This window comes from Corylus avellana, chromosome ca11 (genome assembly GCF_901000735.1).
Source record: "Corylus avellana chromosome ca11, CavTom2PMs-1.0".
NCBI lineage: Eukaryota > Viridiplantae > Streptophyta > Magnoliopsida > Fagales > Betulaceae > Corylus > Corylus avellana.
In genome coordinates this window covers 17,618,299-17,641,046 of record NC_081551.1, presented here as the reverse complement: position 1 = coordinate 17,641,046, position 22,748 = coordinate 17,618,299, and the positions used below count along the sequence as shown (strand labels likewise).

The 22,748-nt window shown below is 34.7% G+C and overlaps 2 protein-coding genes across 2 annotated transcripts in view; one reads left to right on the top strand and one right to left on the bottom strand.

The window, feature by feature from the left end:
• Window positions 1–5,847: 5,847 nt before the first annotated feature.
• On the top strand, window positions 5,848–9,433 carry LOC132166127 (uncharacterized). Its single transcript, XM_059576893.1, has 3 exons — window positions 5,848–6,119; window positions 7,022–7,462; window positions 7,852–9,433. The coding sequence occupies exons 2-3, from the start codon at window positions 7,061–7,063 to the stop codon at window positions 8,701–8,703; spliced, it is 1,254 nt and encodes a 417-aa protein (XP_059432876.1). The 5' UTR covers window positions 5,848–6,119; window positions 7,022–7,060; the 3' UTR covers window positions 8,704–9,433.
• A 12,130-nt stretch (window positions 9,434–21,563) lies between these two features.
• Window positions 21,564–22,748, bottom strand: part of LOC132166114 (cytochrome P450 734A1) — a gene marked incomplete in the record, with an annotated part of 3,317 nt that continues 2,132 nt past the window's right edge. Inside the window, 2 exon segments of the mRNA XM_059576879.1 lie at window positions 21,564–22,354; window positions 22,598–22,748. Coding sequence (XP_059432862.1) covers window positions 21,833–22,354; window positions 22,598–22,748 — 673 coding nt within the window.

The window sequence follows — 22,748 nt, the reverse complement described above, 5'->3', positions numbered from 1 at the left end:
TTTCTTTTTTTCTTTCTTTCTTTTATTTTTTATTTTTAAGTTTTTTATTTTTTTATTTTATTTTTTTTATTATTTTTTTTAATTTTTAATTTTATTGGTTTTGTATACAAATGATTTTTAGTTAAAAAGATACAACAAAATGTCTGGTATGATGTTTAAAGGAAATTATCATACTGGATTGAGAGAACTATTAGCAACTTCCAGCTATGCTTATGATTTTGGATCGTTGATCCGTCATTTTACCCATTTTGCCCGGAGTATTGTCTCACTTCTTCTCCGCCTTTCGGTTACAGTTAACTAGCACCAGCAATTTCCATGCCTGGACAGCTAATTTATACGTATATTAGACTTTGTTATCACATGAAAAAGCATGCCTTTTGATGACCTTTTGATGACCTAAAGGGTGCTTCAAAATCAAGCTGAAAAAATATTTAAATGTGATAGTCAACTCATGGAAAGTCCAATCCCACGCACTCCACCCTCTCCTGACATTTTTGGCTCCTTAAGTTAGGCTGCGTCTCCACTAACTTGAAGCTTTTTTTATTTTCTCACTGCTGCACTTTTCAGCCATTGACCTCTCTCTATAAGATCTGGTAGCTCTTGCCTTTTCTTCTACATCTTCTTCTCAAGAATAATGCACAGGTCATTGAGCACGTCTCGAGCTTCTGATGAGTTCTTGGTCAATCTTCCGCCTGCTGATATGGGCTCCCCACCACCTATGAAAGCTGCAGCTTTTATTGATGATTTGCCGATGTATAATACCATTTCTGATCATGCAACCAAAAAAGAGATTGCTCCCCAGCATAGATCATCAGGAGAGAATGCCATTCACCTTATTCCACTTGTGTTAATTCTCTGTGGTTTGATTCTTTGGATTTTTTCCAATCCAGGTAAGGTGGTGATGAATTAGTCATGTAATTCAATCATGAAACTCTCTTTCTTGCTTTGCTGAAATGTTGTTCTCAACTGGGTGTTGATTTTTTTTTTTTAAATGGAATTGAGAGAAGAAACTGCTTGCAACCTCCATTGTTGGGAGGGAAGGAAAATTTTACTTCATTTATACTTGATTAACAATTGTCTATTGAATTTGTTATGTCTTGGGCTAATGGCATACTTGCTCGGAAAAAAAAGAAAAAAGAAAAAAGAAAAAAAGCATCTTTCAATTTGCCTCGAGCATACCTTTGCTTCTAAACCAATCTTTTGCTTCCAATCAACATATACATATGAACAAGATGGCTGGCGAAAAGCGATATTTCAACTTCGACGTTATAAGAGAGGAGACGGATATCTCATTTTAATGCTTTAATGTATGGGTAAGAAAAGGTGGCCGTGGTTGGGGGTCTCCTGCAAACTCTAGGGAATTGCAGGGGGCTATAATTTTAAAGATCAAGTCCGTTCATTTAAAATAAACGGTTTGAATTTAGTCACGTAAGTAATAAAATAATAAAGAAAATTAATGGGTTATTGCACTGCCTTCAAAGGTGGTCGGCTATGGTGGTCCACAACCATTGAAGGAGTGGCCAACCACCCACTCACCCTCAAGAGGTTGTTGGCCACCTAAAGGGCATGGTTGGAGTAAGCCGATCAACCCTTCACTCTCAAAGGATGTCCCGCCCCACCATAGCTTAGGGGGAAGAAGGGCAAGATGGGATGGTTGAGTTCCGAGGAGGGGGGAGTAACTAACCACCTCCTTAAGGGTGGCTGGGCTACCCAAACTATCGCTTTTGGGTGGTCAATCATCCTTTCAAAGAATAAAATGATAGTTAACTATTCCTATGAGGTTGAGTTGACAGCCTTTACTTGTTTCATTTTGTACTTTTAGTTTCTTTAAATATTTGTTACTCAATTCATGCTGTTTAATAAATTTTTAAAATTGTAAGCCCTTACAGTTCTTTAGAGTTGCAAGGATGTCAATCCAAAAAAAAAAGAAGATAAAAGAGCGAAAAATTATATAAATTTACACTTCCTTTTTTTTTTTTTTTTTTTTTTTTATTATTATTATTATTATTATTATTAAACTTGGGAGTAAGATCTACCGCACTCTACATACATGCACCTCACCGTCACCATCTTTGGCCTTCTTCGCTCCTCCCTACTGTGTCTGCCAGAGTGTATGCACTCCACTCTCTTCTCCAATGCGAGTGTGGTGCACTCGCCACCGTCTTTCTTGCACCTTTTTGGTTTACACACTTGATCTTCGGCTCTCTGCTCTCTCTATAGTTGGTTTGTAGTTTTTACCTATGAGATCTCCAGACTTGGTGGCAAAACTTTTGGGAGTGTTCCTTGGACACCAAGATAGTGTCTCTTGCCGGTGGCTTTGATCTGACCTTCATCAATGCCCCTCTCGTTGTTGTGGTTCTCATTCTAGTGTTCAGCTGCTTTGGTTGTTCTCTTGGTTGTGTTGTCTCTGGTTCGCTATCTCAAATTGCCTTTACTGGCGGTCAATTTTATTGGTGTTTGTACCAAGAATACATAGGATTGTATCATTCATTTGACATATTCTCTTTTAATTTATGTTTTTTGCACTAACCTAGTTGTATTGGAACATATTAGTGGGCTATCCATCTCCTTTTTATATGTTTTTATTTGTTGTAATCTCTCCACCTCTCCTTCCCTTGTTGTCACTAAGAGGAATTTTTTTTTTTCCTCCTTTAATTCAGATTTAATGGAAACTAATTATTCATGAACAATTACTCACAATATATATATATATATATATTCATGAACAATTGTTGGCAGTTAAAGACAGCTGAAGCTCCAACAAACATGTGAACTAAGGCTAAGGTGTACTGTAAAAGTAAACAAACTTTACCAACGGATGGATGGCATGTTCTTTAAGATTGATGATTTTTTTTTTAAATTTTTAAAATTTTAAAATTTTATTGTTATTTTTTAATTTTTTGTAATTTTTAAGATTGATGATTAGTTAAGGCAAATATGGACAAGCTGCATGTCAAACTGGTAGCAAGTACAATTATAATTACCTTGCATTAAAGAAAAAGAAAAAGACTAAAAGGGAAAAAAAAAAAAAACTTAATAATCTGTCTCATATTATTTCCAGGAGGACTGTTTTTACATTTTTGTTGCAACTCTAAAATATTCCAATTCTTTCTTCCTTTCTTTCTTTCTTTTTTTCCTGGAAAAATTATACTTCAATGTTATTAAATAAATATAAATATTAACATTTACAATGTCTACAAGCAAAACATCCTCATTAAGTGCAAAGTGCATGCTGAAAAAGTGTGGTTAAGGTATACATATGTTAAGGGCCTAACTATTGATTTAAAAGTCCTAGGACCGTTAGATATTGATTTGATTAAATTTTTTACTCTTAGCATCGTAACATTTTACCACGTTTTTGAATTACATGTTCACAACGGCTCACTCTATTGATACTGACTCGATGATGATAATAATTTCTTTTGTGACAATTTTACTAACATATGAGTATTTAATGACTTAACACTATGCCCATACAAAATAGTAAGACATTTTAATTTAGCTCATAAATTACCTCTTCCGTCACATAAAACCTATGCCATGATGTTTGTTTTGATACCAATTGTTAAGAGTCTGATTATTGTTTTCAAATTCTTAAAAAAACTATGGAACACTAATTTAATTAAACTCTTGATCCCTTTTTTTTTTTTTTTTTTTCAAACCTATGCCGTGATGTTTGTCTTGATCCTTAATTAGAAAAAACTCTTGATCCTTAGAATCCTAATAACAAATCTATTATTAGGATATGTGTGGTGTTAATACTTAATAGACAACACCAAAGGTGTGAAGAGTTTTTCTTTCTTTCTAAGAGTTATTAATGAGAGATTTCTGAGTTTCTTTTTAATTACAATATATATATATATATATTCGATAATTTTATGAATAGAATTGATGCGCGAAGTCCGAAAGGTGTGGAGCCAAAGTGATAAAAGGCATGACCGTGTCCATGTGGTGCACGGAACAATAATATCTTTTTTTAATCCGGTCTAATAACCAAAATTCAAAAATATAAAAACAGGAAATAAAAGGTTCAAATTGTAAAAATAAGAACATTAATAATTATAATTAATTGGTGATGCATATAATTTGGCAGATGTTTCTCTTTCTTCTCTCTCAGCATGGTGGGAATAACTCATTTATTGGGATTTTTTTTTTTTTTTTTTTAAGGCTAAATTGTTCTCTCTTGTTTTGAACATTTAGATTTCATTTAGCTAACGCGGCAAAATCTTAACAACAAATTGGAGGAAATGAGAGGCAACTCAAATGGAGGTGAGCCGTTCCCTTTTTTTTAAAAAAAACCCTTAAATCTTATATATGCAATAGACAATCTTATTGCACTGAATCTTCATCGTCTCTTTAGTTATTTCATTATGTAAAGTCATGGAGGTTGTACTTATAATACCCCATCAAAATTTTTGACACATTATGTAAACATATATATTCAATGGATTCAGCTCACATCGGGTTATTAAAGAAACTATAGTATATATATTTTTGAAGATATATAGTACTAATTCAAATGAGTGGCTTGATCACCCTTGTTCTAGTCTTTTCTTATATGTGATACATGTCGTAATTTAATTGGTTCTAACGTGATATTTAACAATTCTGGTAAACAAATTATATAGAAGTTAAGTGCGTAGACCTATTTAGTATTTTTGCATATGGCATAGAGCTCTTAGAACATTTTTATACACCACGAAAAATTTATTGCAAATCGTGTAATCACATAAAACTAATTTTACATTTTTTTTTCCCAATTGTTAGTCCCAATCAAGAGGCCTAGTCAAATAGAATAACTAGCTCGCTGGCTGCTATTAGACTTAGACCCAATCTCTCATGGGTCTTTCGGGAGACCTTACCAAGAAGAATTTCTTTCAAAATTCGCAGCACTCTTCTAGATCATTTGGAATTGTATAACTCCGTGTGTTTGACTTTGTTTTAAATTCATAAATTCCCAATAAAACAGGAGATGTTGTTAGCAACCAATTGTAGAGTTACATAATGACATGTTAATTTCCCTAATGAAATAATTAAGCAAAAGCAATATCCCTTCAAATTTAATTATTGTTGCAATGAAATTTAATTAGTAGTAGAGTTCTAATAAAGCTCTTGTTTTGAAGTAAAAAAATAAAAAATAAAAATAAAAAACTCAAGATTAATCATATGATGATGAAACCTTTTAGACCAATCATATGATGAGCCCCACCTAATGAATTGTGATGCACGGATATTAGTTGTAACTAATGCCAGAACATTATGATTTGCTTTTAGTATTAACATTTCCAAAAGAAAGAAAGAAAAAACATCCAACCCTCCAAAAGAAAATGATTTTGGGTTTGGTTTCTTAGCGTGTTTTGAATGATACTTTTTTGCTTTTTGTTTGAAAAAAGTATTATAATATGACGTTAACGTAAAAATCTTTTTTTTTTTTTTTTTTTTGGTGTTTTTAGGAAGAGTAATGCTATTTAGTAGATTGCTATATACGACTGACGACTGATTTTCACTGTCACGTTATTTCAGTTGTACGACAGTAATATAACGGTCTATTGAAAGTTAAGTGACGTTTAATGTCTACTAGGAGTATAAAAGGGGGGGCATATTGGAGATTTGGAAATATCTAATTTCATTAATAGGCTTCAGCAACCATAATCTGAGGAAATAATCATTTGAAAATCTGAGTGATTACATTAGCGTGACTGAACTAATTAATCCCCCATTCAATCTTCCAATATTACCCAAATAAAAAAAAAACCCAATAATCATTTTCTACTATTTAACTGAAGTTATCTAAAATTATTTATTTATTTTTTAAATTGTAAAATTGGGTGGGGTGGGGTGCGTGTAGCACACGCTCCTAGTTCCCAATCCAATAAGATTGAATTTTGAAACAGTTAGTGCCCATCTCAACAAGCTATTCTTGGGCAGTTGGCAAACTTGGCACAGAAAGCATACCTTATTCGTTGTTTATTAGGCTAATTTTCCTTTTTAAATTTTGATTAATAAATATATAAACTACAAATTAGTTGTTAGCAATCAATCTTGCTTGTACAACAACAATCACAAAGAGAGTGAAACTTTGTTTGATTAGCGAGAAGGGCTCTGGGAATCGGAAAAAGGTCAGTGTAATTCTCTTCTCCATGTTATTCAATTCGTTAATCTTGAGGTTTTCAGATTCAATTCCAGTGCTTTATTCGTCTGCTTTTTTGGGGTTCAGATTATTATTATTATTATTATTATTATTATTTTTCTTTCTCTTTTGATTATGGGTGTGGATTGTTGTTGTTGTGGTGCTGGGAAGTGGTGATATTGCATGTTGAGTCCAGTTCGATTGACCCTCTGTTTGGTTGCTGAAAAAACGGAGGAAAATAGAAGAAATTCTGTCTCTTTTTTTTTTTTAAAAAAAAAAAATATTGTTTGGTTGTTTTTATGTATGTTTGTAGAAAAAAAAATGTTAAACTGAAGCAGAAGTTGTATTAAGCTTAGTCCAGTGATATTTATATGTTTGATCGTGTTTTTTTTTTTTTCCTGATCAATGAAAATCTCGAGTTTTGACGTTCGATGGCTCTTGCAATTTTCTATCCAGCCAAACATAGCAGAAGTTTAAGTAGTGTCGTTTAATTTTTTGATCATTGATATCTGGTGTGAGTGAATGTATACGTCTGTTTGTTTTTCTGTTTTGTCTTCTATATGCTATTTTTGAATAATAACATTAAATTAAAGGAGCTCTATGTGTATTTATGCTTGATACTCGGTTTGGTTGTTGAGAAAATATGGGAAATGGAAAGAGATCAAAAGAATTATATATATATTTTAAAAAATTTACTGACAATGCAAATCAAAAATAGGAAAACTACGTGTTCTGTTTATAAAACTACATATATTTTGTAATTCCTTTTTTCTGTGTCTACTCTTTTCTATGAAATATTACAAACATTTGTATTTCATTTTTCAAGTAATTTTAAATTGAATAACCTTGGTTCTGCCTTGTTTCTTACATTCACCATATCATTGACGACAGGTGTTCTGTACTGGAATTTAGGGTGTAATATTATCAAGTATGAGATTCAAGAAAGGGAGTAAAGTGGAAGTATTAAGCAAAAAGGAGGTGCCTTCAGGCTCCTGGCGATGTGCTGAGATTATCTGTGGTAATGGCCACAACTACACTGTTAGATATGATGGGAATGAGGACGCCAACGGTGAGGCTGTTGCAAAGAGGGTATCAAGGAACTCCATTAGGCCTTGCCCTCCTCCACTAGAAATTTCAGAGAACTGGGTTCGTGGTGATGTTGTGGAGGTGTTTGACAACTTTTCTTGGAAAATGGCAACAGTTTCACAGGTTTTGGGGAAAAAGTACTTTTTAGTCAGGTTACTTGGGTCCTCTCTAGAATTCAAAATCTTCAAGCTTAACATCCGGGCAAGGCAGTCTTGGCATGATGACGAATGGGTTGTGGTTGGAAAGGTAATTTCACATGAGTATTATATTCTGCAATTTCTTCTTTAAAATGCCGAGTTCAATTTGTGCAAAACGTTTTGGTGTTTTTCAAGTATCTTCTTGTGTTTCATTTTCTTTCAATTGAATTTGTGTTTTCACACAGTTAGCACCTACTTATATTTACCAGAAGTAGATTAAATTTCTCATAGAGTGATGTGAAGTTGAACTAGATTTGTCATTTTGAATGTATGAAGTTGGCAAGTCATTTAAGGCTTTTAGAACTATACTTGTTACATTGTAGTTTCTGACTGCTATGCATGTTTTTTTTTTTCCTTACAAATGAATGCAGACAGAAAAGCGACTTTCTATATCTGTTTTATGAGTGACCTTTTTGTTTATTTTGCTTCTTCATGCAGGATTCTGGAAATTTGGAAGATGGAAGACATGATAGACATTCAACTCTTAAGTGCAACCTAAAATTAAGCTCCCAATTTCATAAGACAAACACAAGGATGAATCTACGTGTAGAAGATGACTGCTTTCCTGTTAAGAACAGAGTGAATTTCCAGGAGTCTCATGTTGTTTCATCTAAAACTTTGAAGAGAGGGTCACCCTGTTGCTATTCTCAAGTTGAAGTATATGCCGGAGCCAACCACAAATTTAGAGCCATAGAAAAAGAGGGTTTGTGTCATCGAGTGAAAGCTGCCAATTCGTCCACATTACCCAAAAAGGTAGATATTGTTGCTTTCCCGAGAGACATGCTGGGTGAAAAATACATAAATGCTTCCTCTGACAACAGAACAACTGGGATATCTGAAGTGGAAGCAGAAAGGAGGAAACCAACTGGCACTGTTGGGTGTTCATTTGCAAACTTAGAATCAAATGTTGCACCTGATAGTATTACATCCTCTGTTGGTAGTTGTAGCATCACTAGCAACAATTCCTATAAGATCCCTCATCATGTTTCTGCAGGTCATATTAAGGATGATGATGGTAATTCTAGTGGTGCCGAATCTTTTCATCTGTGGGGTTATGAGGAAGGAAATTCTCTCCTTCCTACAAAAGAGGAACTAGTAGCTGAAATACATAGGTTAGAGTTGCATGCCTACCGTTGCACTATAGAGGCATTACATGCATCAGGACCTTTAAGTTGGGAAAAGGAAGAGATGGTGACAAATCTTCGTCTTTCGCTCCATATATCAAACGATGAACATTTGATTGAGCTAAGAAACTTAGGCTCTACTCGTACCAGCATTCCTATTAGATGACAGGAAAATCTGTGAAATTTTTTATTTGAATTCATATTTCCCTAGATGTAGGATCAGATAAACATTTGTTTTAATGGCCTCACTACCTTGTAAGAAGCAAGATGAGTTATTTCCCATATCCTTTTTTTTTGGGTTCTACAACAGTGGTCTAGTTTGAAGTTTATGTACGACAAACTATACCAAGCAATTAATGTTTCTTATCTCATACTTGTGTATCAATTTTTCTCCTGTTTTCTTGTGGGCTTGTACTATATTATGCATGCCATTCTTCTGATGTTTAGTACCTTCTATGTCATGTTAAAATTACACCTTAGAGTTGCAAACAATTGGCAGATAATGAGAATATTATAATAGTACAATCCTGTTGCATCTTTTAAGGATTTGTATAGTAAGAGATATGTCAGGTCAGCTTTTCTGCTTTACTACGCGAATTAACTGCTGGCTTTTGAACTTTTATAATATTAGGATTCCATGTTATCACTAAAGGCATTTGAGCGTTATGCTTAAGACTTTCCTGTCATTTTATCTTTCCTCTTTCTTCCATATAATGGAGCTAGTAAGATTAGTTTATCTAGGGATTCCTGGATTAGTTAGAAAGCTATTTCACGCTTTCTACTTTTATATGCATACTTTGGGGGATTTGTCACTTGAACTCAGTTTTCTCTATTCCGTTGGGACTTGGCAGTGTAGGCAATTACATTTGAGGACATTATTGATGCTTCCCTTGCATTTTCCAGGGCTGAAGAAGTAAGGCCTGTGCACCTCACCCCAAAATTTCTAAAGACGGTGTTGGGTTTGCCGCCTTTCTTTTGGTCTAGACAATGGAATCTTTTAGTACACTGTACATCTGATGATGAGCCACTGATTCATTATTTGCTGTGGTTTCTACATTCTTCCATTTCAGGCCACCTGTGAGCCTCAGATATCTGTGTTGCTGAAGGATGTAAGACCAGAATATCTTGTGGCTGCCACGGATGACCTGATATGTGGATGCTTGAAAGGTTTTATTTCAAACCTTAGCTTCAGCTCATGTACATATGAAACTTTTTTTCCTGCTGATGTGTGCTTTATTCACCATATGTTCGGAATGGTTATATATATATATATAACCTTGGTAGTTCTCTTAATACTTGAATCTGAAAAGATTTGAAAATTTTGAAGCCTGGTATGAGAGTCCTGCAGAACTTTGAATCCACACTTTTTTAGTCGTACCATGTACTCAAGGTTCCATAACCTTCCACCTTAAGTTTGAGGGGGAATGTTAGAATATATTGTGTGAGATTTGATATTATAAGAATCTATTTGTATTGATTGTAATTGATAAAATCAAATAAAAAACATTCAATAATGAATTGATTTTATCAATCATATCTTTTTGTATTCTTTCCACATCCCTATAAATAGGAATCATATGTATTGTAAATACTATAATATTTGGATTGAAGCTTTATACTATAAGACTTATTTGATATTATCAATTGTTCGATTTTTTTTTTTTTTTTTTAATAATAAATCATGAATTTTTCTAGGACAATAACTAGCTTGGCAAACAAAAGCTAAGAGAAAAAATTAGCACAGGTATTACTGACATAAAATCTACGATTGGATTCAAAAAAGTGTAGGTTTCGGGCAATTTGGTGAAGAAAAATTATTTAGTATTAAGCATGCTAAAGATATTAAGCATAAAAAACGTCAAGCAATAAGAGCATAATGTAGCCCTTTGGACTTTATCTGTGGACGTAGGTCATAGAGCGAATCACGTAAAATCTTTATGTCTCTTTTATTTAAATTCCATTATTTATTTATTTTTCATATCATATCACACACAATTTTTTTTTTCTTTCTTCTGTCTTTTTTTTCCTTCTCGAAAAAAAAAAAAAAAATTGGGGTGAGACTCATCAATGTTGTTGCATCTCCATCAACGCCGTTGCACTGCACCAGCACATATCTGCACCGATCTTTAGGGGTGTCAAAATTACCGAGAAATCGGAACCGGAACCGGGAAACCGGGGACCCAGTTCTGGTTCTGGTTGGAAAAAACCAAAAACCGGGTACCCCGATTCCGGTACCCAATTTTTGGTACCCGGTTATTTCCGAGTTAACGGGAACTGGGGTAACTCTTATATATATATATATATATATAAGAGTTACCCCGGTAATATTAAAAAAATTTAGGAACTATTTATATATTTATATTTATGAACTATTTTTATTGTAAGGGGTATTTCTTTTGGTTGGTAGATTATTTAAATACTTGTTTTATTTTTTCTTTTTGGGTTTTGAATTGTTCTAGTAAGGGTATTTCTTGTGCATGTTGATTTGTTTAAATACTTGTTTTTACTGTTTTAATGGTTTCTTTATGTAACTAATTTAAAATGATTTTTAAGGCATTTTAAAAAATTGAATTTTTATTTCTAAGGCCCATATAGGCAAAAACATTGATTTTTTAAAGGATTTTTAGGCTTTTTTTTATTATTTATTATTATTTTATTTTATTTTATTTGGAACAACCGAACAATCACAACAAAGCCTAGTTAATTTGGACAAAAATGCTAATAAATTTTTTTAAAAAATGGGCCAACTATATGAAAGAATGGGCTTATTTTAGGCCCAATACCTAAAATAAGCCAAAAAAACAATTTTCTTAGAAACCCGGTTACCGGACCGGGTACAAACCGGAACCGGCCGGTAACCAGGACCCGGTTCCGATTGCCTAAAACTAAGAACCGGGGTACTCCGGTTTCGGTCCCTGGTTTCACCCAAAAATTGAGAAACTGGACTGAGTTGACACCCCTACCGATCTCTGCCTCTATGTGACGCCGTTGTTCCCTCCAGTTTTCAACGACAACAGTCCATCGTCCATAACGCGCCGCTCATTAGCATTGTTTGCAACCCATGCCTTGCCGTCTTGCATCTGCCGGAATCACCAAGCCTCCTCACCATCGCCGTAGCCGCACCGCTCCTTCTTGGCATCCCAGCATCGCTCCACCCAGAACATGCCGCAACGCTAATCTTTACCACAACCAAGCAGCCACCGTCTCTCCGACTCAGTCCAGCGCCATCACGCCGTTAACCATAGGTCCACCACGACGACGCCGTAATGGATTTCATCTCACGCCAGATCATGTTTCAGGAGGTTTGTTTTGTGGAGAAGAAGTGTGTTTGGTTACGGGGTTTGTTTTAATCCCTATTTGCTATTTCAGTGCACAAATATTCGTGTTCTTTAGAAATATGTTATCCTGATTTAGGTTTTTAAACCTAGATGTGTTTGGTTACGGGATTAAAGTAATTCTTATCACAGTTTAATGTAATCTGCGACTAGGATATTCTTTTTTTAAAAAATAATAATAAAAAAGTGAAATCGAGAAAAAAAAAAAAAAAAAAAAGAATCTAAAAAAGAAATGAAAAGAAAATAAAAATCAAAATAAAAAGAGGCCAAGTTGCCCATCCTTCGGCCCATAGTTGGCCTATTTCTGCTCGGTCTTTGTGGTATTTGTCTAAAACTCAGGTCATTTCAGCCTACAGTTGGCTTTCACTTCAGTCCAAAATTGGCTTTCATTTTTGGCCTATAGTTGGCCCATTTCTCTTCGGCCTTGTGGTATTGTTTAAAATCTAGGCCCATTTCAGCCCACAGTTGGCTTTTCATTTTGGCCCATAGTTGGCCTAATTTTATTGAAGGCGCATCTCATATCATCGTCGCCAACCGCCTCCAGCCAATGCAGTCAAAGAAAATCAAACTCAAGGTTTCAACATCTTCCACCTTGAGTTTGAGGGGGAATGTTAGAATATATTGTGTAAGATTTGATATTATGAGAATATATTTGTATTGATTGTAATTGATAGAATTAAATTAGAAACATTCAATACTGATTTGATTTTATCAATTATATCTTTTTGAATTCTCTCCACATCCCTATAAATAGGGGATCGTTTGTATTGTAAAATTATTCATTGAATAAAAACAAAATGTAGCTCTTAGAGCTTTATTTGTAGATGTAAGTCATAGACCAAACCACGTAAATATCTTGTCTATTTTATTATTTCCGCATTTAATATTCATAATATTATGAATTTCTTCACTTTATGACTTGGGGCAAATTATGCATTACATACACTGAATTGTCAATAAGGACACAGTTATGAAGCTTGGAACCTCAAATCAAATAGTTTATTGCCCTTAAAGTTATGAAGAAGTAATTAAGTTACAAACTTTGCAAGGAGATATCTCATATGTTTGAAAGGCCAATGCATGTTGGAGAGGAACTTGATCATTTTTAAGTTACTTGCACGTTTGGGGGATTTAATCAAGACTTCAATTGTGGTTATTGTAGTTTGCATGAAAAGGTTAGAGTGTAGGGTGCATATTGTCGACTGCAACGATTGTTTTCAATGTGGAAGAGTACACAGCAGGTATAAATGACCTCAGAACTCAACACCTAGCATACACATGATGAACTTTCTTTCAAATTTGGGATATTAATGTTGTGAGGGCCACATCTAAAAAACGTTTTGTTTCTTCTTCTTGTTACTCAAGTTTAATGTGTCCTCACCAATTGACCAACAGCGGTTGACTACCCAACACAGCGACACCTGTTGCTATTGGTTTAGGTATTGAAAACAATACGGGTAATGCTACGTATTATAGTTCATTCTACTGGAATAATGTAGCATTGTTTATTGGTCTTTTTTTTTTTTTTAACAAGAGCAAATTTAAGGGTTGATCGACATTGTCTAATAAATCAAAGAAAGGATGAGAGTGTAGTATGTAGCATTATTCAAACCATATACGGTTGACTCAAGGGCATTGTCCCCAGCCTTTCCCCACCATAGGTGTGTACAATTTATTTCCTTTATCTTTTCCTCTATCCTATTTTAGAATAATGTTAAAGGCCATCTTTTTATTTTCTTAAATTTAATGTGGTTTCTAAAACCATCATTGAATCAAAATTCAACAGATTCAATAGTAATTTTAAACGCAACATCAATTTTAAGCGGATAAAAAGATGATCCCACCATTTCTCCCCCTTCTTAATATTACAACCTAAGACTAAAGACTTGCATTTATTTGAATGCATTCTCTAGAATTCCCCTTTTCTTGTTACCAAAAAAAAAAAAAAAAAAAAAAATCTTCCTCTTCCTTATGAAGATCAGCACTTGGGCCTTGGTAGCAGACCATGGTTTGTAGGCATAATCAGCCCAATTAGCAAAATGCTAATGTACTTGTAAGTTCCACAATGTAGCTATCCGAAACAAAGGCATTAAGGCTATATTTTTGACTTGGAGTTTGGAGAAAAACTCTCTGAATTTCAAGGCCCAATGATTATGTAATGTTTACGACAGTAATTTTGGTATTTCAGAATTTGCACGAGAAAAGTTCAGACTTTTCCATGCCCATTGAAATGATCACTGTTTTCATAATAAAGTTTGGTTTTCATCTGGTTGGCACCATCTTGCTCGCATCACATTTTCTGTTCAAAGGTCAAGGGATTAACCAAATCAGTATTTAATAGTTTTGAAATTTTTGGATCAATAGTTAGGCTTGTAATAATTGATATCAAAGCAAACACCGTGTCACAAGTTCGAGTCATAGATGAGGCTACTTATAGATTGGATTAAAATTTCTTGATGTTATGTATGAATATTGTATTAAGTCGTTGGATATTGAATACTGATGGATAAGTAGAGCTACCAAAAAAGCAATGGTTACTATTGGATTAATGTTGATGTAGAAATATTAATGGAATATAATATGAAAAAAGAGAGAACGGCTAATGAAATTGTTAGGCTATATCTTGAATATATTGAAGTATATTGAATTAGGATCCTCTCCATTTTAAATGAACTGAATAATATCCAGTTAGTTATAGTGGATGAGTATTTTTGTCCCCTCAAAAAGTGAAAAGACAAAAATATCTATCCACTATAACTAATTGATTATTACCAATTTCATTTGAAATGGAGAGAATCTTGTTCCTTATATAAAGGCTAAGCACGATGAACAAGAAATTGTAGACTAAATAAGGGAAAAAATCTACAAGGAAAATAATGAAAACATATTATTGAAAATATTCTAACATCCCCATTCAAATTAAAGGTGTAAGCTTGAGTTTGAAAAAAAAAAAAAAGTGATATATATATACACACACACATCAAAAGCTGACTGTGAGCTTGTTGTTCAGTACTATTGATGAAGCAGATCAGTGGTTATGATACCATGTAAAAATATATAATGGGATGTAATATGGAAGAGAAAAGAGAGCAGAAATGAAAAGAGAAATTAGGTGGTTCGACTACCTCCAAGCAACCGATTTGAGGGTAATTGAACTACCCCTTTCCTAAGGGATGGTTTAGGGGTAGTTGAACTATCCTCAAGTGGCTTAGGGGTGATTTAGCCAAGCCAACCCCCTAGCAATCGGTCTAGTGATGGCTAAAATGCTCAATTCCCCAAGGGGTGGTTTGGCTACCGGCAAGAAATGGTTCGGGGGTGGTCGAACCATCCCTAACAAAAGGGGGTGGTTCAGCCACCCAAGCAGCCAGTCTAGGGGTGGTTGAACTACCCCCTTTCCCAAGGAGTAGTTTGGCCAACTACAAGGAGTGGTTCAAGTGTAACAGAACAACTTCCAAGTAACTTGAGGGTGGTTCGACCATCCTCCGAGTAGCCGGTTGTAGGGTAACTGAACTACCAATTTTCTCGAGGAATGGTTCGGCTACCAACAATTGCCCCATTAACACCGCCTCTTTTTTTATTCACCCTTGTTTTATTTATTGTCCTAATCTAGACCATTCCTTTCAAATAAACAATAAAAAAAAGAATGCATTATGCTGCCATGCAATATCTTGGTATTGTATGGGATCCACTGGATGCCTTATCTATTTGAGGTTGATTGAATTCCCCTCTTTTTTTTATAAGGCCTTGAGACGAAAAGTGGGTTTGATGGATAGAAAGGCTACAAATGAGTCCTGCATTTATGTGGCTCCACCAAATCCTCTGCCATTGTCTCATTTGCTTCCTTCATGATTGGAACTCCCATGTGATGATGCTCCTTTCCAAGAGAGTGAGAGAGAAATAGTCCAAAATCATGCCTCGATTTTCCCAATATTTTAAGCATATCTCCTATGCACAATAGTAACCCTCCACCAAACTAGCCATGAAATGAAACACTTCCAATTCCCTTCCCTTCCCTTTCACCAACAGAATGTTTATCAATTATCATCCTATAACTTTTAACATTATTAGCTCAACACCTTATGCAGCAACTATTGAGATAATTGGTTCATTCTTGGAAAGGAATTATAGTAATTGCATTTTTGCCGAACCACGTAAATTCTCTGAATAAGAGTGTATCTTAGAATATGCTTTAAGCATCATATACGCCTGCACAAAATGTATGAGAAGGACTCCATTATAATTAGAGCATGAATTCACCCTCATCATAGCCTTTAATGTAAAAAACTAATATAAGTACATCTAGCCAAACTGCCCAATACAAATTCAAAATCATTCTCCCTTAGTAATCTCCAAGTAATCATTCATGTGGCAGTGAGATATGGATGATGTAGACTAATATTTAATAAACAATTGCCATGCTCATTGTGCATAATTCGGGCTATCATGCCAAGAGAGAGAGAGAGAGAGCTTCCGGCCCTTTGTTCTATGGGAGACCGACAAGGTCGCATTAATCAAGGGCAGACATTAGCCAGCTCAATTTGCTTTGGCACGAGTGCGAAATCGGGAGACATTCGGGATTAATTTAAGGTGGTTTTTTTAATTAGGGATGATTTTTCTAGTTATTTTTTTTAACATGGAGATGAGTAATATGGGAAGGAGACAGTGCCTATTATGTTGATGCGGAAACATGCTTAAGACAAAGAACAAAAACGAGCAGAAGCTCCAATAGAAACAAAAAACAATTAAGACTAAGATTATGACATTAAATAATTAAGAAAAATGTGGTTGTGATGTGAAGAATTATGAGTACGTGAAACAATTCTTTATGTTTTTTTTTTATTTTTTTATTGTTATTATTTTTATATGTAATTGGGGTATCCTAAGGGGATGCTGGCAGCTGGCTCTGCAGTGCTGGTACTTGCCCTTAGGAAATGCCAAAATCACTCAAATAATGGGATTAAGATCCCATGCAATATCTTCTTTGTGGGCCTCTATTAATTTTAAATGGACCGTTTAGATTGTGACAACGTAGCAAGAATGAGTGTTTTCTTTTCATTTCAAATGAGTATACCGTTAGATGCATAAATTTTAAATCTTAATTATAAAATGAATATTCTCGGTGATTCTTGTCCGTATTTTAAGAGTAGCCGAACCATTTCACGGCCTTGTTGCATAGATAATAAGTGTAATAATTATAATGTCATTGTCCTTGTAGCGCAATGTTCGAGATTAACAAGATGATAAGGAAGAATAAACAGGTTATGGTCACCATTAATACCCACACGGTGTGTCTGCAAAAGAGAAAGGGAGAGAAAGGCCATGGAGATGCCGAAAGAGGGGGTTTAGGAATTGAAAATTAGGGTGATATGGTAATTATAGAAGGGATCACATGCTTGATGGCATGCCATTGATTCCTTTAACAAAAGCAAAGAAACACAGAAGTAGAAGAGAAGAGAGATGTATCCAAACCCACATGCTTCATGGGGACCATCAAAAACCCTAAAAAAAAATTAGGGCATGAGAAGATCCCAAAAACTAATACAAAATGAAATGTTGTTTCAATCAAATCTTACTTGGTTACTAAATTACAAGTAAAAATTCCTAAACCCCATAAAGGAGAAGGTATATATATATATATTAAAAAAAAAGGTGCATTTGCATGCTGGAGTGCAGCACCTTTGCTTTTAAACAACATTTCATGCCTTGGGCACAGCATCTGTCTTTGCTTTTGTTCTTGTAGTAACACAAAGCTCACTAATTTGGGTGCCCCTTGTTTTATTTTAATTATGGGGCACCTTACCCAATACTGGAGGGATGGAAACTTCTCTCTACAATTTTTTTTTATATTTTATTTTTCTTCTCTTTTGGAGCAATGTTTGGAACACAATTGATTTGGCGAAGAGTAATGCAAAAAATTACATTTTTATAGTCCTAACGAATCGTTAGATCGGTCCTTATTAAAAAAAAATAGATGAGATTGCCATGTCAAATTAATGAGACTCAACAATCGGATATAAATTAACTACAAACTGATTTGTACTTAATTCATATAAATTAAACCAGTCTAATAAATTATTAAGTGTTCATAAAGTGAGTAAAAAGTACATCATTTCTTAGTACTGCTATTAAAAAATTATATATTTCTCACAAGTTAAAGGACATTTGACAATTTATTAGATTGACTTGTTCTGTCCCTAAACAATCATTCACGTACTGTAGGTTTTTTTTTTTTTTTTTTGACATGTCCATGCAAGGGAAGGGGAAGAAAAATTCAAACTAGTGACCACCGCTTCATATGGCATGATCTACAGCTGATTGAGCTATCCCTTGAAGACATTCACTTACTATAGTTAATACTGCTTCAAAAGAAAAGATATCATTAACAAAATCAAACCATTTCTCTCTCTCCTTTTGATACTTTCTAGTTGATATATATATATATATATATATATATATATATATATATATATTCTTCCCTCCTCTTCATTTTCAAACCATAACATATTATCACCATTTTGTTTTGCTTCCTTACATTTTTTATATAGTTTTTCCTTTAGACCTCTACCTACTTTCACATCCTATAACCATTTAAAAGGTTTTATGACAAGTTAATAAAAAATAAATAAACTGAGAAAGTAGCCACACCTTTTTTAAAAAGTGACATCCAATTACAATAGATTCATCTAATTAAAGAAATAAAATATGATAGGACAATATCCTATTTGGTAGGCTTCTTAATTAATTAATTACCTAAGCTATAGATTGGTTAAGTGCTTATATATATATATATAATGGTAATTCATTTGATGTTTGTCAAAGTAATAATACAATTTTAATACAATATGTTATAATTTATACCTTGTGAGTAGCGAGGAATAATTGTTTTAAGAGAAGAGAAAAATGCAAAATTAATGGATGAGATAATTGAAGGGTGAGCACATCAATGAAATGCGAAGCAGCTTAGAAGCCCCACAATTTGTATGGGGTTTCGCAACGTGAACTGGTGAGCATTAATTAAGCAGAGTAATTAATTAATTAATTAATTATGAGAAACATGAGCCCATGAAACAAGCAAAGTTTAATGTGCACGTCTTTGCGTTGGTAAGTGGAGTATAATGTAAATCTCCATGCAACCAGCGGCCTTCCTTCCATGTCCAATTCACCTTCCTCGTCCTACAACTGCATAGGCACTAACGTCCATTTCAAACATATAAAAAACCACTTTTTTGTGTATTGGGAAAACAGTGAGCAATTTTATTTTCTTTGCTGTCTTTGTTTGTTACAACAGTTGGCACGTATGTGAGAAATGGTTATTGCTTCTTTAACAAAATACCAAATGTCGACAACACGGTTGAGAAGTGTTCATGATAATAATGACAAAATCTCTAACCCACCTAAGGTGTGGGACTTTCAGCTCCGGTAGAACCCTCAAGTGAGTTTGAGTTTTCACGTGAAGGGAGTGTTAAAGTATTAATTAAATGATTAAATTTATATTTTCTTATTGATTTAAGTTTTTACGCAAAGTGGTGATTTAACACAATCCATACAGGGTTGGTACTTTCAATTCGTACAGCTCTCGAGACCAACACCTCTCAGCTTCCGAGGCTAATCTCCTAAAATTTCTCAAAACATGGATGTCTTGATGCAACAAAACCACGAGATCAAGTTGCGTCTCTAACCTGACCAACAACATCATGAGTGGTAATAACAAAACGATTGCATGTCCACGCCTGATGAGGACGAGATCATTGAGGAAGACTGAAAAAGTGCTGCCATTCGTCGGCGTGGTGAAGATCGACCATCGATGTGGTGACCCAAACCTTGCCCCTTTATAACAAAGGCCAAATCATCACAGTAACATTACCTTACATAACATCTCATAAGCATAAGCGAAAACATCTATATAATGAATATCACATAACACAAAGCTGATAATAGACAACTATATTTTTAAGCATTACAATGTGCATTTACATAACTAAAAACATTTGTTATACAAAAGTGTCGCATATGGCACAAAGCCCAAAATACATCATAAATGTTTGTATATATACATAACTAAAATGGTGTACAGCAAAAGATAGACTAAAGTATTAGTCTAACTCAAAACGGATCCAGCATCCCTTGACTTCAATCATAGCTAGTAAATTACATTGCATAATATATTGATAAAACATTATGCCATGTATGCTTTCAATTATTTCATTCATTCCCATTTCTATTCTTTACACTAACAAATATGACTTTTTCCCTGTTCGTCCAACCCTTTTGCTGAACGGATGATACTTTCTCACATCTGGGACTTTCTTCCTGCTCGTTGTTCTTTCATGGTTTATTACTCTTAATCAATCACCCCTTTACTCACACTTCATAGCTATGTACAAGTTCGTGATGCATGCATATAAAACTATATTTCCTTTACTTTCATGCTCATCCAACAATCAACATTATTTCTTCAAAATAATTCATAAAGCATACCTTAACACAAGTGAATCATCGAAAGTACTCATGAAACATCTATCATCATCAAACAACCGACTTGAATATTCATATATACTTTGAAAACAATTCAAAATATGTTCTTTTACTCGGTAAGTACAGTATTTACATATCATTGACAAAGCTTGTAAAGCAAACCTTTATTGCTCAATTTCCCCCGAGTACTATATCCATGAAAGTCTAAGGACATTTAGGATAATCATAATCATAAGTTCAATTAACCCATACTATTACAATTATAGGGTTTTACAACAAAAACCCCCAACTTACATAACTTTAGAGAAATTAGGGTTTTGCTCTTACCTTAATCAAAGGGTGAGATCGAAGTTTCGCACTACAAAACTCCTACATGTAGCTTGGGTAAAGCTTAGGACCCTCTAATACACAATAATCCTAAATAAATTCCCAAATTAAGCACACACTTTAATATTTAGCTTAACTTAAATAAAAATTAGAGTTTACGAATTTACCTCAAACTAATCGATGAAATTGAAGTCCCATTACCGAGAATCAAATCCCAACAAAACCCCTCAAACCTAGGAGAGCTAGGGTTTGTCAGTGCATTTACAAGCCAAGCTTGACCAAATGACCCAAAAGATGAAGGGAAAGCAGTCCCTTACTCTAGACTATCAACCTCCTTTTCACAGCCAAAGTGATAGAACTTTTGTATATAATTATGACATATGACTTATGACTTAGTACTATGGAATAAGTTAAGACTAGTCTCATTTTATTTTACATAACGTGTTAGAGCACAAAAATAAAATGATTTTGTGTATCTATATATATACCTTTTTTTTACGCACGTTAAAAAAAAAAAAAAAAAAAAAAAAACCCTTGATTCCATCACTACATGCTACCTACCATCTTCACTAAGAATGACACCATAATTAATTCATTTGTTGAATAAATTTTCTTCTATGCGATGAACTTGGTGGTTGGTTCAGTATTGCGCTCTATCTATTCACATCTTCATCTTAATTAATCATTTTTTTTACCAGATAACCATCGCAATAAAATAATACAATAAAGGGGTGGGAATTCCAACAAACAGCCTAAAAAACATTCATTATAGTGCATAAAAAATGAAAAATGAATCCAAACAGATCCGATCCCATAAAGCGTAAAACGCATCCAACTAAGTACAATTTTTTGGAACCAAGCCTATCTACCAATATCCAATCAATTAAGATTCATGAAAGCTTAATATTACAAAACTTTGTGTAGAAATTGTGCAAAATATACATTAATTAATACATACATATAAGGGCAGCTACCTAGTTGTTAGCCATTTACTAAATCCTAGAACTAAAATAGAGCAAAGAGTAAAACACTCTGGTGAAGACCATGGTGGCCATTTGGTAAAAAAAAAAAAAAAAAAATTCATGGACATGGAGGTCAGTAGAGCAAGGTGAATGGAAGGGAATAGAAGGATATTTCTTGAAACATATCTCTTAGTTCCTATAATTTGCAAGGCAAGGCAAGGATGGGCATTTTGGTCACTATAGAGATAGTAACATATTTAGGAGCGTTGATCTTTTTGGGGACCAGAGGATGGGAAAGAGATTGGAAAAGGACGGGTGCACCGTATTGTGGGTAGAGCAGCATCAGGACCGTCGGCGCATGCTGATAGCTTGGGGACAACCTAAAGGAAAACCTTTGCAATATGATTGCCAGCGCTAGTTTCGCCTGCAAAATGGCCAGATTTTGTCCGATGCACGTGCGGACCCCAAGGCCAAAGGGAATGAACGCCATCGGATGCTTCGAAGCGCGGGCCCCTCCCTCGGAGAATCGAGCAGGGTTGAATTCATTTGCATCGTTGCCCCACAAGGCTTGATCATGATGGACGGCCAAGATTGGAATCAAAATCTCCGTCCCACGCGGGATCCTGTATCCCCCCAGCTCCACATCAACTTTGGCCCGTCTGATCGTGGCGATCGTCGGAGGGTACAATCGGAGGGACTCGTTCAAGATCATGGTCAGCTGCACATTAGAACCGTATAGCCCACAAAGTCAAAAGACCAATTTACCCCTCCAGATTGAATTTAAAAAAAAAAAAAAAAAAAAAACATATTTCACAACATGACAAAACTGCCACTAAATGTTCCCACCAAAACAAGTAACAATAAAGCGAAAGGTGGCAGTTTGGCTTTTCTCAGGAAACAAACATGTGCTAAGAGACAAAAGCATGATTCTTTGTCCTCGCTAATAAATATATAAGCATACCGTCTTAAGCTTGACCACATCATCTTTGCTGGGGGTATCACGTGCTCCACACACCCTCAGAACCTCCTCACGTGCCTTAACCTGCCAGTGTGGGTGCATAGCTAGAAGAACCGTCGTCCACGTCAGCAAATTGGATGTGGTCTGTTTGCCG

Coding starts and splice junctions, on each gene's coding strand:
- LOC132166127 (XM_059576893.1), top strand. CDS start 7,061: ATGAGATTCAAGAAAGGGAGTAAAGTGGAAGTATTAAGCAAAAAGGAG. Junction 7,463..7,851: donor AATGGGTTGTGGTTGGAAAG/GTAATTTCACAT, acceptor TTCTTCATGCAG/GATTCTGGAAATTTGGAAGA.